The sequence below is a fragment of the Poecilia reticulata genome, chromosome 16 (assembly GCF_904066995.2).
Source record: "Poecilia reticulata chromosome 16, P_reticulata-male-v2, whole genome shotgun sequence".
NCBI lineage: Eukaryota > Metazoa > Chordata > Actinopteri > Cyprinodontiformes > Poeciliidae > Poecilia > Poecilia reticulata.
In genome coordinates this window covers 24,794,269-24,808,338 of record NC_088845.1, presented here as the reverse complement: position 1 = coordinate 24,808,338, position 14,070 = coordinate 24,794,269, and the positions used below count along the sequence as shown (strand labels likewise).

The 14,070-nt window shown below is 39.5% G+C and overlaps 1 protein-coding gene across 3 annotated transcripts; it reads right to left on the bottom strand.

The window, feature by feature from the left end:
- Positions 1-63: 63 nt before the first annotated feature.
- washc5 (WASH complex subunit 5) lies at positions 64-13,827 on the bottom strand. 3 transcript variants are annotated; one of them, XM_081597246.1, is made up of 30 exons: positions 13,711-13,777; positions 12,857-12,923; positions 12,463-12,701; positions 12,197-12,342; positions 11,566-11,650; positions 11,314-11,414; positions 10,802-10,994; positions 9,802-9,954; positions 9,587-9,700; positions 9,186-9,357; positions 8,650-8,777; positions 8,292-8,421; positions 7,970-8,082; positions 6,954-7,120; positions 6,513-6,588; positions 6,262-6,372; positions 5,461-5,601; positions 4,597-4,677; positions 4,419-4,520; positions 4,000-4,179; positions 3,717-3,841; positions 2,750-2,912; positions 2,546-2,648; positions 2,379-2,458; positions 2,166-2,269; positions 1,443-1,572; positions 1,256-1,352; positions 923-1,076; positions 735-822; positions 64-534 (listed from the first exon to the last, which is right to left on the bottom strand). In XM_081597246.1, the coding sequence occupies exons 3-30, from the start codon at positions 12,646-12,648 to the stop codon at positions 478-480; spliced, it is 3,480 nt and encodes a 1,159-aa protein (XP_081453372.1). In that variant the 5' UTR covers positions 12,649-12,701; positions 12,857-12,923; positions 13,711-13,777; the 3' UTR covers positions 64-477. The 3 variants fall into 3 exon arrangements, with proteins under 3 accessions (XP_081453372.1, XP_017164708.2, XP_008430330.2); XM_017309219.2 differs by lacking the exon at positions 13,711-13,777 and adding an exon at positions 13,080-13,689; XM_008432108.3 differs by lacking the exon at positions 12,857-12,923 and having other exon boundaries at positions 13,711-13,827.
- Positions 13,828-14,070: the final 243 nt, after the last annotated feature.

Below are 14,070 nucleotides of genomic sequence, written 5' to 3'. Positions count from 1 at the left end.
TTTTCAAAATAAGAGAATCACATAAAAACCAGATGTAAAAAAAAAAAAAAAAAAACTAATGGGGAGATTATCAAGAATCCTTTTTATTGGCAAATTTCAGTAAACAATGGCACAAATTATTAGTACATAAAGGCAATCCACATTAGCTTTATTGTACAACTCAAAATTAGTGCAGATTGTATTAGTTTAACACATGAAATGCAAGTAAACCACTAGAGGAGGCTTACATTCATAAGGCATTATTATAACACCTTCAATTCTCCTGATATGACATATAAAAAAATATTTAAAAGGTCTATATTTCAGGAAAGGAAAAGTACAGTATCTTACTGAAAGATTTTAACTAACAACAAAATTGTTGTTGATATGTATACCACTTGTACTTTTTCCATTACTACAACACAAAATGTTTGGAATGGAGAAAAACCCCAGGCAGCAAGTGGAGGGATCTTAAGATGAAATGACATAGCCAGATCTTCACAGTACTGTTCTGAACTCATCAAAAATAAAACTGGGCACGTGAGCTTCAACCACCTTTAGAATACAGAGGAAAGAGGAGAAAAATGTTACCATCACACAAATAAGCTGTCAAAATGTTTTAGATTTGGCTGCTTAATACATTACAGACAGGCATTGTGAAACACGTATATATAAAAATTATACGTTTTTTTTTTAACATTTACAGATCCTTGTCGCCTTTTCGGGTAAGTAAGATAAACTGATTGTTGCCCTACCTTGCGTGAGAGTTTTGTGTACTTCACATAGTCTTCGAGGAACATCAGCGCTCCCACCACATCTGAAGGCATGTCTGGGATTTTCTGACTGTTGTGGAATAAAACAGAAACTGAAATGTGCAGCTATGAAGCTCTAAAAAACAACCAGAAACTACCCCAAGAATCAACGTTTTCTGCCGTTTTGTTACCTTGTGCACTGCTCCATGATAGATCGGATGAACTGGCCGATGAGAGCCAGGAACTGCTGCGTGTATCTGGAGTGGAACTGCTTGAGCAGCGTGAGCATCCCGAGTACTAGTGGGGGCCAGTCAACTGGGTCTGTAGCCTTCCTGCAGCTCATTCCTTTAAGAAAACGAGCCAGGAAGTCAGTCAAAAAGCAGGAAAGTCAACATACTTGTTTTTATGTTTCTGTGATGTTCCAACCACCAACTACAAAGTACTTTACTGAGATTTTATGTGACGAGCTAAACCAAAATAGACCACCAATAAGACGTAAAAAGAAAAACTGCACAAGAAGCTACCCTGGTTCTTGTTGTACTGAAGCTTAGGCAGCTGAGCAACAACAAACAGGAAGTTAATGATGGGGAAGTACGGAAGACGTTTTGTTGTGATGTATATCTGTGGAAGATATAAACCGATAAGGCAAAATGAGACACATGAAAATGGCAAAATCACTGAATTGCAAGTGAAACCTTTGTTTTTGCAAACCTTATTGAGTGGGTTATGAATGCCAGCGGCCTCCAGGTAGGCAGTGATCTCGTACAGAAGAGTGTTGTCTTCTTTAGGATAGGGCAGGGTTGGATCTTGGTAGTGGGCTTCGATGTCTGCTAGCAGAGACCTGGTGAGATACAAGCATATTGAGAAACATTTTCTGACGTTACATTTATATCCAACACAAATGTTGCTTGACCAGATTTAAAAAATGGCACATTCCACAGATTTCTTTATCACGACTCAAGCCTGTTGTAGACAGTTTTAGAAATTCATTACAAGATGCAAATAATTTTTTTTAGTAATTTAAATGAGTACCTGCAGGAGTAATTCAGCTACCCATTTAAATGAGATAATTGCCATTTTATTGCCTAAAACACAATAACATAGTATTCTTTGAGAAAATCTGAACAAGACGAAGCTAAAACTCCAAAAACCTATTTACAAACTCAAAATGTATACATACTTTTTATAGTTTTGACTTCATGACAGCTCTGAATATGTTAGTTTTTCCAGCAAATGACCTTTTTTGAGTCAACCAGTCAACTATTCAAATAATCCATTAATTGCAAATAATCCAACTAATCCTTTCAGCCCTATCTGCATTAATACTGTATGTACATTCTGAAATTAATCCTTTCTTTCAAGCTCTGGCAACAGGAAAGCCATTTAAGTGCTGAGACACGATTAAAATATTCTCTGCTTGGTGAATAGACGTACTTATTGAGATTTTCCAGAGCAGCTGCCAGGTGCTTGGAGTCAAACTTGCAGGAGTAGTTCAGCTCATTTGCAATCTGCTGCCGGAGAATCTGCATCTGGCCAACCTACAACAATTCAGACCCTTTACATCATTTAAAAGCTCTGCGTTTCTGACGGAAAGTTGACAGTGCCTCTTATTTTCCATTCCCTCCTAGGTCAACAGGAAGTTGCTACCTTCATGATGGATTCCAGATATGCACCCCAGATCTTTTGTGATTTGGCCACAGCGCTTGCATAGAGTTTGCTGGCATTAGCTGTTGAAACAAAAAAATAAAAATAATAAGGAAGATGTACAAGAAAAAAATCTGACAGATTGTACATTTTTCTGAGTAAATACCTACCCACAATGCCTTGTACTGGGTTGACAGCAGCTATCACAGTTTTGAAAACATCCACCGCCGCTTTGTCCTTAAGGATGGTTTTCTGGAGCATTGTCAGGAAGTTCTGAAGACACAATCAGGTTGGAGAATGAATATTAGTAAGCCTATGTGAGCAGAGGGCTTCAGTGAATTTGTAAGAAGGATCTGGGATGTGAGTTTGATTACCTGAAGTTCCCTGACGATCATGAAGCAGAGCAGTCGGTCGAGTCCGTTCAGACCAAATGTGCCCAGGGTGCTCTGGATCTCGGAGAACAACCTATTGTTGGTCACTTCATGGTGGCTCCTCAAGTCGTACCAGGTGTTCAGCTGGTCGATGTAACATGTCACCCTATAAAAACATCTTACTAAGTGTTTCTGGTCTAGTTTCTTGTGCAAATATCTTAGTACACTTGAAATAAGACGAGACTGACTTACAAGTGGCTTTTCGACAAGATTTTGGACTTTGCTGTAAGTAAATCATTCTTTAATATTTGTGAACAAGTACTAGTCATAAGAGAAATGATCTGCCAGTGGAATTGGAACTTTTTCATCAATATTAAGGAATTATTGACATAAAATAAGCTCCTGAGCTTTTAGGCCCTAAACTGTCCAGGTGGATTCACATGAGCAAAGGATAAATATGTTGAAATACAGGTTGCAGTTTGACTATTTATTTTCCAAAGGCTTTGAGCACCATGTTATAATACATGGCAGTGATGTGAGGTTTGCTTTTGAAACACCAAAAGATTTTTAAAATGTGCCAGAAATCCAAATCCACACAGAAATGATCAATCTTCTGCTATTTCAGTTTTCAGATCTAAAACCCACAGAAAACTTGTGAGCTGTAGAGAACAAAGCATTAAAGGGAATCCTGAAGTCTGGACATAACCTAGTTTCTAGATCCTCGTAAGTAATTCAAATTGCTTGTGTGAACAACAACAACAAGGAGTACAAATATTTTCACCACCAGTAAATTGTAAAAACAATTAACTCTCTATCACAAATTGAAGGTTGTATTTTCAGTGAATGTTCAATGTGGGATTATTCTAAACAAAAGGTGAATTTATTTTCAGGCTTACTAGAAATCTCCAACCATGAAGCCAATGAATATAGAAAGTAATTGTAGAAGTTTTGTAATCAGAATGTGACCTACTTTGGATCGGTGATTCGTAGGATCTCTCTACAGAGACGACCAATGAAGGTGGCCGACTCATCCACAGATGGGAATTTTGGAATGGGTATGTGTGTGGACTGATGGACGCTCTGCCAGTCCTGGATCTGCATGGCAGCAAAAACAAATCTATTAATGGGACAATTAATAGCAAAATGAATAGATAATAACCACTCTAACTAGAAGAGAGATAAACATTTGTTAGTAAATCTTCCATGGGGTTGTCATAGAAGCTTTAAGAAGCATGTTGTGTATTAAGCCTGACCTTAGTCCTGAGGAAACTGTTGCATTCCTGCTCCACGTTGTAGTTGATGATGCGAGAAACTTCCTCCTGCCAGATTTTAAGGCCATAAATGCTGACGTAGTCCTGGATGTACTCGAAGGACCTGTAGAAGCCGTCCATGGTGGCCGCCATGTCCTTCAACTTCGGCATCAGTTCGCTGGGCTGAGAACGTATTCGTATTCAGTAACATTTCACGTTTGCCTTTGAAAGGCGGCAAAATGACTAAAACATGTCTTCATTGAGAGTTAAGCCAGAAGGAAGAATGTTTCGCATGTAATCTGTTTCTGGCAAGCGTCCCGGAGAACGATCTTCACTTCTGACTATCGATGTAATCGGAACTGAAGACTGCCAAAGGCTCCGAGCGGCGTTGCCATCAGCGAAAAACAGATCTGATGCCTCACCTTAGCCTTGGGGCTGAAGGTTAAGCCTTTGTGCAAAGCATATGCCACTCTCTTCACCAGCTCCTTCCTGATGCCATCTTCCAAAAGCTGCTTGGGATCCACCTAAAGTAACGCCACACGTCAATGACGAAAATTATACAAACTGTACTTTGTGGAAATTGAGTTGGGAAACATTTACTTTGATGATTCCCACTAAGGTGGTCTTCATCATCAGGATGCCTTCCGTGAAGATAGAGATGTCATGGGTGAGTTTTGCCACCTGGAATGGCATTAAGAAGAGAGATGTTTGAGGGTTTGAGAGGCGGGAGTAATCTTAAAATGAAATAGTATTGAACATATTTTCACATTAATATAATTCAGAAGCACACAGATAAAAGCAGCTTTGATTTGACTAATAAAAATAATATTTAAGGACACAACTTCAATCTTGAAAGTTAGTTTTATGTGGCCCTCTAGAGTCTAAAGGGCCACATAAAAAGCTGCGGTGGGCCAGATTTGGTCCCCGGGCCCTTAGTTTGACACATCCACACACTCAAATCAGGCCAGTATGAGACAGAGTCATTCTACTATAACCATCATTGAGACACTTTGTCTAAGTTGCATTAACATTGACTCTCTTGTTTTCGTTTGCAAGGACCCATTTATGTTACCCGCAGAAATCACATTTCATTTGAAGCCATTTCAAAAACGAAAGCTGTGACCTCTGCCGTTCGCTTTCTAATTAAAAGCACTTCAAGTAACTCTACCGCCGCAATCTGTCTCCACACAAAGCCCTCCCGTTTAATTTGTTCTTTGCATGAAAAGCCGCGAGTGGGAACTGAAAAAAATGTTCCGAAACGCCAGCGATCACGACACCCCCCCATACCCCCCCTCACCCCTCGACTCCCATCCAGCAGATGAATCAACATCAAAACAGAGCGTCATAAGGGCCTCTTATCTATCTTCTTAATTTAATGCCGGATCAAAGGAGTTTTCTTCCACTTCATTGGCATGCAGTGAGCACTGGAGGAGGAGTGAGACTGAACCGCGACGGTGGCTTTACTTCGTATCGGGCTCCTAGTTGGGAGAAGTCCTTCAGCTTGTCTTTATCCAGCCGCGTGGGCACCTCCATGATATCGTGGATCTGAAGTTTGATGATTTTGGCCAGAGAGGTGAACATGCTCTCTGGGATAATCTGAAGCACCTACAGCAACCAGAGCAGAACCACAACGTTAACGTTGTTTGCTATAAAGTGCATTAAGCTGTAGGGAAAAGTTTACAGTTTTGGCAAGCTGTCAAGCAGACGTTTCAGGAAACAATCATAATTCAGTCACTAACTGCACAGGAGGCAAATCCCTAAAGTGCTTCCAGATTTCAATGCTCTGCAAACCTCAAATCTCTGGGTGTTTTATTTGGATTTTGTCTCACAGACCACGTGAGTTTAACTTAATCTTAGTCTAGACAAAGCTATGAAATGCTTTATCGAAGCATAATGACATGTGAAAATGAACTAATTGAGAATCATTGACAACATTTTAAAAAGATGTTGTTAGCAGACGCTCTCCATCCAATCTGACTGAGTGAGAACTATTTTGTAAGAAAAAATGTCACACATTTCCGTCGCTATGGATACAAAGCTGGTGGAGTAATCAGAGGATAAAAGGTTTCTACATTGACTCATCGGAGCTGAAAACAAAATACAAAACACTTTTCACAATTTCATTTGTAAAGTGTGATAAGAACAGTGCATCATTTCTTTTTGTGGCATAAAAACAAATCCCAAACAAATACATGCAAAATAAATCAAATTTGAGAAAGTCCAAATGGTCTGAAGACTTTTGCAAGTTACTGCATCGCTACGTACCTTTCTAACGTAAGCCACCAACTCTCCAGAGTAGAACTGGGAGACACTCAGCAGGTCGGCGCTGTTGGCCTGGTTGATGCGCAGCAACGGCAGATCCAACGCAGAAGCCAGCTGGTCACACACAAAACCCACAAGATGATCATTTCCCACCAAGCACACGTACGTCACAACAACGGCGTGAATAATTTATCCGTGCTCGTTATCCGATGTTTGAGCGCCTGCATGTGGCCGACGTACAAAACGGTCCTCACCTTCAGAAACGTGGCTCTCAGCTTTGTCACCATGGATGGGTTGACTCTGATGCTCTCCTGCATAATAGATGTAAAGCTGCAGAACAAAACGAAAGTCAGGAGGAGAATGAGGAAAACTGCCGCACGCAGACAAAAGTAAGAGCACAAATAAGACCAAAAATCTAAATAATTGGAGCTCGGTGTCTTTTTAGGACGGTTTGAGATAAGGAAAGTTAAGCCATTATGGTTACTGCTATTCTTGGCTTAATTCAGACAATCTAGAAACACAAAATAACCGTGCTGCACAAAAAATAAATACATAAAAATCAGTTATTAAAAAGCCAACTTTTCTCATCATAATTATTTATTTGTTGATTTACTGATGCTGTGCTGAATCTCGCTTCAATTTATGCCGCTCTGTAATATTTCTGAAACGTTTTACAATGCGTCATCAATAAGTACCTGTCAATGATCTGCCATGCATAGGAAAGATCTCCAACTATCTGCATGGTGATCAGAACCTCCTCCTTGATGTTGATGGTGCGGATCATTTGGTGCAGGAACTTCCTGGTGTCGGCCAAAAACTGACACACCTGCAAGTTGGACTCCAGCTGGTGAAACTCCTGGACCTGGACTCATAAAAAAATTAAAATAATTATTATTTGAAAGACTGAAAGACAAAATACTAAAAACAGAGGAGTATTGTGGCAGTTTTATGTCTTCTTGTTATTTTCCCTGTTGTAAAAATGTATTTTCACATGTATTTTATTAGCCTCTAATATCTATTGAAGATGTGAACACCGTCTGGATGTTTCACCCTTTTATGAATGGTCGAAAAAAAAAAAGCTATAGTTGAAAACTAATGTCAACCAATGAGTAATGAGTAAAAACTTCAGTCATTTACTACATAGAAATTCACCTGCTACAGGTCAGTATTTAGCAGCCTTTGGCTAAAATAACACCAAGTCTGTGAGAATATGCTTTAAACACCCTCTCCCATCTTGACACTGTTAATTTGTTTTTCTTTCTTCCTGTCTTTGTTTTTTCCCCTTTTCTTTCTTCATTTTTTCTTCCTTTTTTTCCTCTTTCTCATTGAACCACTTCTCTGTCTGCTGCCACCATCGTGCATCATCATGTTTATGGGAATGTACAATGTTTTCCAAACCCAGGATGTAGTGTGAAGGCCAAACAGCATTTTGACAGCTCAACGGGATTGTTAAGAATTTTTGTTTTTATTCTTATGATTGTTAATTATTTGCTTCTGTTGTTATGATTAATTTTACAACAAAACGTTTATGGTAAAGAAAGCAGTTTCTGTTTTAAGTTATCTGTCTCATCTCTAAAGAAGCAAACATTAAAAAAAATAAATAAATAAAAAAAATCTTACTTTCGAGTGATAAAAAACACAATGATGTCGGAATTGATCTACCGTAATCTGGAGACGTAACGCCTCGGTGAAATATAAATATCCGCCTCACCTCAACAAGAGCCTGGATCAGCTGCACCGTCTTCCTCCCGGCAGCTGTGGAGTCCTCGTAGTTCAAAGACTCGATCTGCTTTGAGATTTCCCTGAACCACGCTTGTAAATTCTCTGTGAAGGTTAGCAGAGGATTGCGCAACACACAGATTAAATAATTTGCCTGCATTTGAACTCATGCTACTTCTGGCTTTTTTTTTTAGCACCAAACCTCCCCACCAGCAGCAACATTATTGTCTTTAAAAGTTGGAGCTTTTCTGATCCAACGCTAACAATCAGTGGCCTCTCAATCCATTTGCAGCTGAAACCGCTTCCTAACTCACCGTTCTTCTCCACCCTGGTGAGAGGCTTGACCCCGGAGAAGACTTCGGCCAGTTCGGTCATTCTCTCAGATCCCTCTTTCTTGTAGCTCTCCCATTTGATCTGCTTCTCTGACAGCATCTGCTTGAACATCTGGAAGAGGGACCGTGCAGATGGTTCGCCGATCGAGACGGATTAGTCAGACCTTATGTGTAATTAGAACAATTACATTTGCGTCGTCTGCTTGCGATAAACTGGCTACGCCTTATGCTACCTATGTAGTTCCAAACGTTTGTTCTTAATTAAATAAAGGATGTTTTAATGTTATACTTAAAAGGAGAAAAAAAAAAAAGAACTTTTTTTTGCAAAGTTTCCCCTCACCTCTTTGAGTGTGAACTCAAACTGAGCGGTGTCGAGCAGGAGCTGAAACAGGATCCTGGGGTTGTACTTGGAGTCGTTGAGCACTTGATCTTTGATCTGTCGCAGCCTCTTGTTGTTCAAATCATAGGCTGCAAGACAAAACATGCCTGCTTTTTTGTTGTTTTGCTTTACATAAACTTTTCCCGTACGGTGAATCAAAGAAGTGTTTCAACCGTTTGAACTTTTTCACATTTTGTCAGAGATTTTAGGTGATAGACCAGCAAAAAAAAAAAAAATAGTGTATAGTTTTAAAGTCAAAAGAAATGGTATACATTTGCATTTCCCCTGAATTGGCAGCTTGTAAGTTCAATTTTGACTACAAAAGGTTCTTAAAGCAAGTCTCTGTCAGCTTTGGACATGTGCCGACTTATGTTTTTACTCATTCAAATCTGCTAAATAACTCAAATTAAACAACAAACCCAACTAATTTATATCTTTTAACAACAGAAAACCCTTTTACTTCCTTTTCTCCAGAAACACCTGTTCTATATGCTCACCTGACTCTGCAGAGTGCAGCATCAGCCAGCGGATGGCAACGTTGCAGTCTCTCAGACAGTTCAGTAGTTTGGGAATGTTGTCCAAGATGAGCTCCTCTCTGAGGAAACCTTCCTTTAAGAGCTGCTGCACCTGCGGCCTCAGGCTCTCCATACTGGCTGCATAGCGGGAGGCCTACAACCAGTGATGGAAGTGAAAGAAGTAGATTTATTTATTTGTCCAAAGCAGCAGCTGTTGCGATGAACGGCAATGTTTCCAGGACAATTAAGCATCTGGCATCTTTACTAAAGTAATAGATTTGATTGTGTTCTGTCTTTTGATTTCCCGTTCCTTAAAGTGACACCCGACCCACTTTCCGTACTTTCCCAAACAGAGCACTGTGAATAAATGAAGTTTGTATCACCTGCTCTTTGATGTTCGCAGAGTCCAGGGTGTAGTTCAGAGCCGTCTTGGCAGCTTTGTACGGTTCCCAGGCCTCCACCAGGTTCACCGTGATCCCCATGTAGATACTGATGACCTACAACATAATATTCGCAACATCCAACTGTAACGTTGAGTTTATAAATAAAAAAATTAAAAAAAAACTCATCATGTTAAAATCAGAAAATGAGATCTCACCCAGTTGTCAGGGAAGTATTTATCTACTATCTCCCTCATCTTGGCCTGCTGGGTTTGCAGTATGGAGGGGCTGAAGAACAGGCAGACGTAAAGCATGGCGGCCTGGTTGGCCAGCGCCGTGCTACGATGCTCCGGTAGAGGGTAGGCGGACACCTGAGGGACAGGAGGACACAGTCATGGATCGGGTGAAGAATACAGAGCTGGACGATACGGCTTAAAGTGAAATCTCGGGTTTTTCATACCATTCCCGACTTACAATCAGTTTTCTTTTTTGTTTGTTTGTTTTGCTTGCTTTCTTTTATAAAAAAAAAAAAGAAATTACAGAATATGTTTTCAACATGTACGACGGAGAATTATGGCCAGGCTAAGAGCATTTTTGTTTAGCTACAAGAATGTAGTTATAATATTAGTAGAAAAAAAATACACATTTTTACCAGAAAAAAAAAAAAAAAAGTTGTTCTACTGAAAAAATAGTTTAGTTATCACGGTCTGATGTGACCAGCTCAGTTTTTCCAAAATAGACGATCATTTGCACAATTGTTTCAAAGTTCTGCTACTGATAATAATTCGATTTTGATGTGCTAAAAGATTACGTTTTTTTTTAAGTATCATCTGTAAAGCCTGTACTAGAGTATAACTTCACAAGATGCTCAACATTCCTCATTTAATTTTTTTTATTGTTCATGTAGGCATTTTTCATAAAATTACAACTATAATCTTAGCCTGGCTCTAATATTACATCACAGATTTGACCTGAATTCAAACTCCAAATAAAGAAAAGCTATAAAACACTCTTGTCAAACAAGACAGTGGGCTTGGGCGCGCCAATATCACTCTGAATTATGGAAACCAAAACAAAATCCAAACATAAATTCTTCAAAAATGTGATTAATCCTACTAACATGTGGCTACAATCAATACCCTAGGTTAAAGTCTCATCATATCTACAGCGTACTCTCTCTTATGCACTCGATACATGCTTTATGATGCGTTTACTCACTTGGTTGTAGATGTCATCTGAGCGCAGCCTCCCGATAACCATGCTAATGAAAGTGTTGCTGATGGGAACCCTCTGGAAGTAGCTCTCTGGGTAGTTGGCCGGCCGCTTGGCTCCAGGCTGGGCGGAGTAGCCGGTGCTGCGCAGGAGCTTGCAGATGTCGTCCAAGTTGGAGTCGGCAGAGGAGCGGGCGGCACTGAAGCGCCAACAAACCCGGTCTCAGTCAAACCAGACACTGTGGCACTAATGTGCTTAGATGTTTTTGTCAAAATATTCTACATAAAACGGAGTAGCTTTAATATGGCATGCATTTGTGTTTGTTTGTTTTTGTTTTCTGAGAAACCGCTGTAGGGGGATGACCTTTGCATTCATGAGCCAAGTGAGTGACTCAGCTTCTGCTGCGAGCAGGATTACACGGTGTCACTGTAAGTGTGACCCACTCGGAGAATGTTGTATCTCCGCAGGGGGCTTGGGGGCTCGTTGGCAGGGGCGCTGTGTGAGTCACACTCTCTCACCTGTATCTGTAATAGGAGACGAGCATCCTCTCCCGGACATCTCCTTCAATTTTCTGGTCGATAACCAGCAACATGACTCCGTACAGGTAGAGAGCCTCGCACTGGGTGGGTGAGCATTAAAAAAAATGTAAAGGTTAAACCAAATCAAAACATTCTACTTTGATGTGAGAATGAAGACAAAGCACATTCAGCTACGTTAGCTTGCATCTAACGGTAAAGGAATGCCAAATAAGAAGCATCACGGTCTCTTACAAGGAGCTGTTTCCCATCCTCATTTAGGAGCATAGTTTCCAAAGTCTGCTGGATGTAAACGCCCTCATGGAGGTCATCCAAGTATCTGCAGAGATGCAGCATTATAAGGACACATGCAGAGCCTTGCAAAAGTGTTTACACAAACTATCAAAGTACCTCTCTGTAATGTAATAGACCAAACAGAATTAAGTCTAGTGATGAAGTGGAAAGAAAAAATAAATGGGATTCAAAATTTTCACTCCAATCAATCTTTAAAGAAATGGAGTGAATGATGGTGCCACCATGGTTCACCGTGGGGATGGTGTGTTCAAGGTGATGTGCACTGATAGTTCTCCTTTTTTGTGAAGACTTGTAATCTTTATAATTCATGAAAATTATTTTCTATGTAGAGGAGTAAGCTGATGTACAACATGGACGCCAAAACTGAAACACCTGGGTGTGAAATGGGCTACAAGTTGGCAAAAATCCAAAACATCCTTATTTCGAGGTGAAGTAATTGACTGAAGATACAGTTTACAGTTCATTTCTTAAATCAAAATATTACACATAGACTTGAAACTCTACAAGTGAAGTAATGCCTCTATTAATTTCTCCAAATACATCTGGAAAACAAAACAAATGAATGAAGTACCTGTTGAGATCCACTATGTATTTGTGGACGCTCTCAAAAGCCAAATAGAACCGCGACAGAATCTCGATGTTATTCTCTCTGAACTCTTCGTCTAGGTCCTGAAGGTCCGGTTTGGCCTCCAGCTTCCCCTCGTAATACTCAGGCCCCTGAAGAAAGAATTACACATCACACAAATACAAGCAATCGTTCTCTCTTGCTGACAACGTTGATCAAGCCGAGACCTTAAAGCGACTTCATGCACCTCAGTTAAGTGGTTTGCTTCGTACCTTGAAGTAGCTGAAGTCACAGATAATGTCCCCGTATTTCTGCTGGTCACTTTTGTCTTTCATCCTAAACACAGCTGGGATGAAGTCAGAAAGACGCAGGAGCTCTGCAATAATGGCGTTTCCTCTGGAGACTATCCGGAGAATCGCCTGGCCACAAAGGTTATTGTCTGCTAGGAAGTCCACCATCGTGGCTGGAGAGAGCAGCGGTCTTCCTTTTGTTGCAAACGTTCCAAATATTTCTACAAGGGGAAAAAAACGTTTTAAAAAATTGCTTAAGACTTTTTGATCAGGTTATATTGTCCTGACTGATTACTAGCGCAGGATATCGATGAAAAACATTTAGAATAAATTCATATAACCTTAACAAATTTTTAAAGAATTACTATTACTATACCTGTTTTGTGTTTTGCAGCTCTCGGTGGATGTAGAGTCTGATTTTTACAGCAATTTAAAAATGTATCCTGAATAAATAGAAATGTTATGATGTATATTACTTTATTCCATGTTAGCACACATCTTCTAATCTTTTAGCATCTAATAACGTAATGGTTTACACTGTCCATATCCGTCTCTCATTCTTTCTTTTCAAAGTTTAGGAGTCTGTTTTGCATACTTACATTTTATATGACATTTATTCCAGTTTTCTATCAATTAATATCTTTTTACTTAGTACTTATTTGGTGTGTTGGTTGCTGCCATGGTAGTTCCTTTGTTGTAATTTGTTTCATACAAGGAGTTTCTTCTTTTGAGATGTGCTTAACTAAAATTAGATTGACGTCTGACAAAAACTTCAGCCAATTTTAAGTTGACTTGTGAATCAATTTATGAACATACAAGTTAGTATAACTCTGTCTCTTTTTAAAATAAGCAAATCAATACAAATAGCTATGTATTAATTTATAAGGACCAATGCACAACGCATAACTATGATGCTATTTTAAGAAAACTGCTTTCAACATTAGCACACACCCACGTAGACGGAAGGTGTTTTAACAAAAACTCATACACACGAAGGAGTGATATTTCAAAAAGCGTGTTTACTTTGTTTTATGCTTTTCCATCATCTGTTACTATTAGCCAGTTAGCCTTTAGCTTCAGTTGTGCCTTAAATCACTGGCGATACGAAAGGCGAAATATAAATACATAAAAACGTGCATTTATTTTATGTCTGACGAGCCGTTGTTGAACTTAAACTTGAATTGTGGTGACAAATATGTAAGCGTTCAGAGTCTGGTTAAAATGTCTTACCCCTTTGCAGTTGCCCTGTTTACTTCCTCATGACCAGTCACATGACTGTGTTGCTGGGTGCGTTGAATTCTCCTCACAGAGCTCGCAGGAGGTGGGCGGGAGCATCTGGTAGCCTTCCAGAAGTAAACTTTCACTGTATTTAAAATTGTATTATGTAAATTGTACTTTCTGTTTTTGCTTTCTCATATTATTAATCCGTTGGAACAAAGCTAACTGACGACTAAGGCTGAGTCCTAAAATTATGCCTTCATACTTAATTCAATGTTTGGTTAAAATATTCCACCCATAAATGAAACACTACACGAAAGAGTAGAATACAACATTATCCTTGATGCTTTGTATTACACACGTGACTATTAT

Excerpts from the sequence above, each read along its gene's own strand:
- washc5 (XM_008432108.3), bottom strand. The coding sequence starts at position 12,648 with ATGGTGGACTTCCTAGCAGACAATAACCTTTGTGGCCAGGCGATTCTC. Across the intron at positions 11,415-11,565 it reads AGGATGGGAAACAGCTCCTT|TGCGAGGCTCTCTACCTGTA; the intron begins GTAAGAGACCGT and ends TCACCCACCCAG. Across the intron at positions 4,521-4,596 it reads CCTTAGTGGGAATCATCAAA|GTGGATCCCAAGCAGCTTTT; the intron begins GTAAATGTTTCC and ends GCGTTACTTTAG.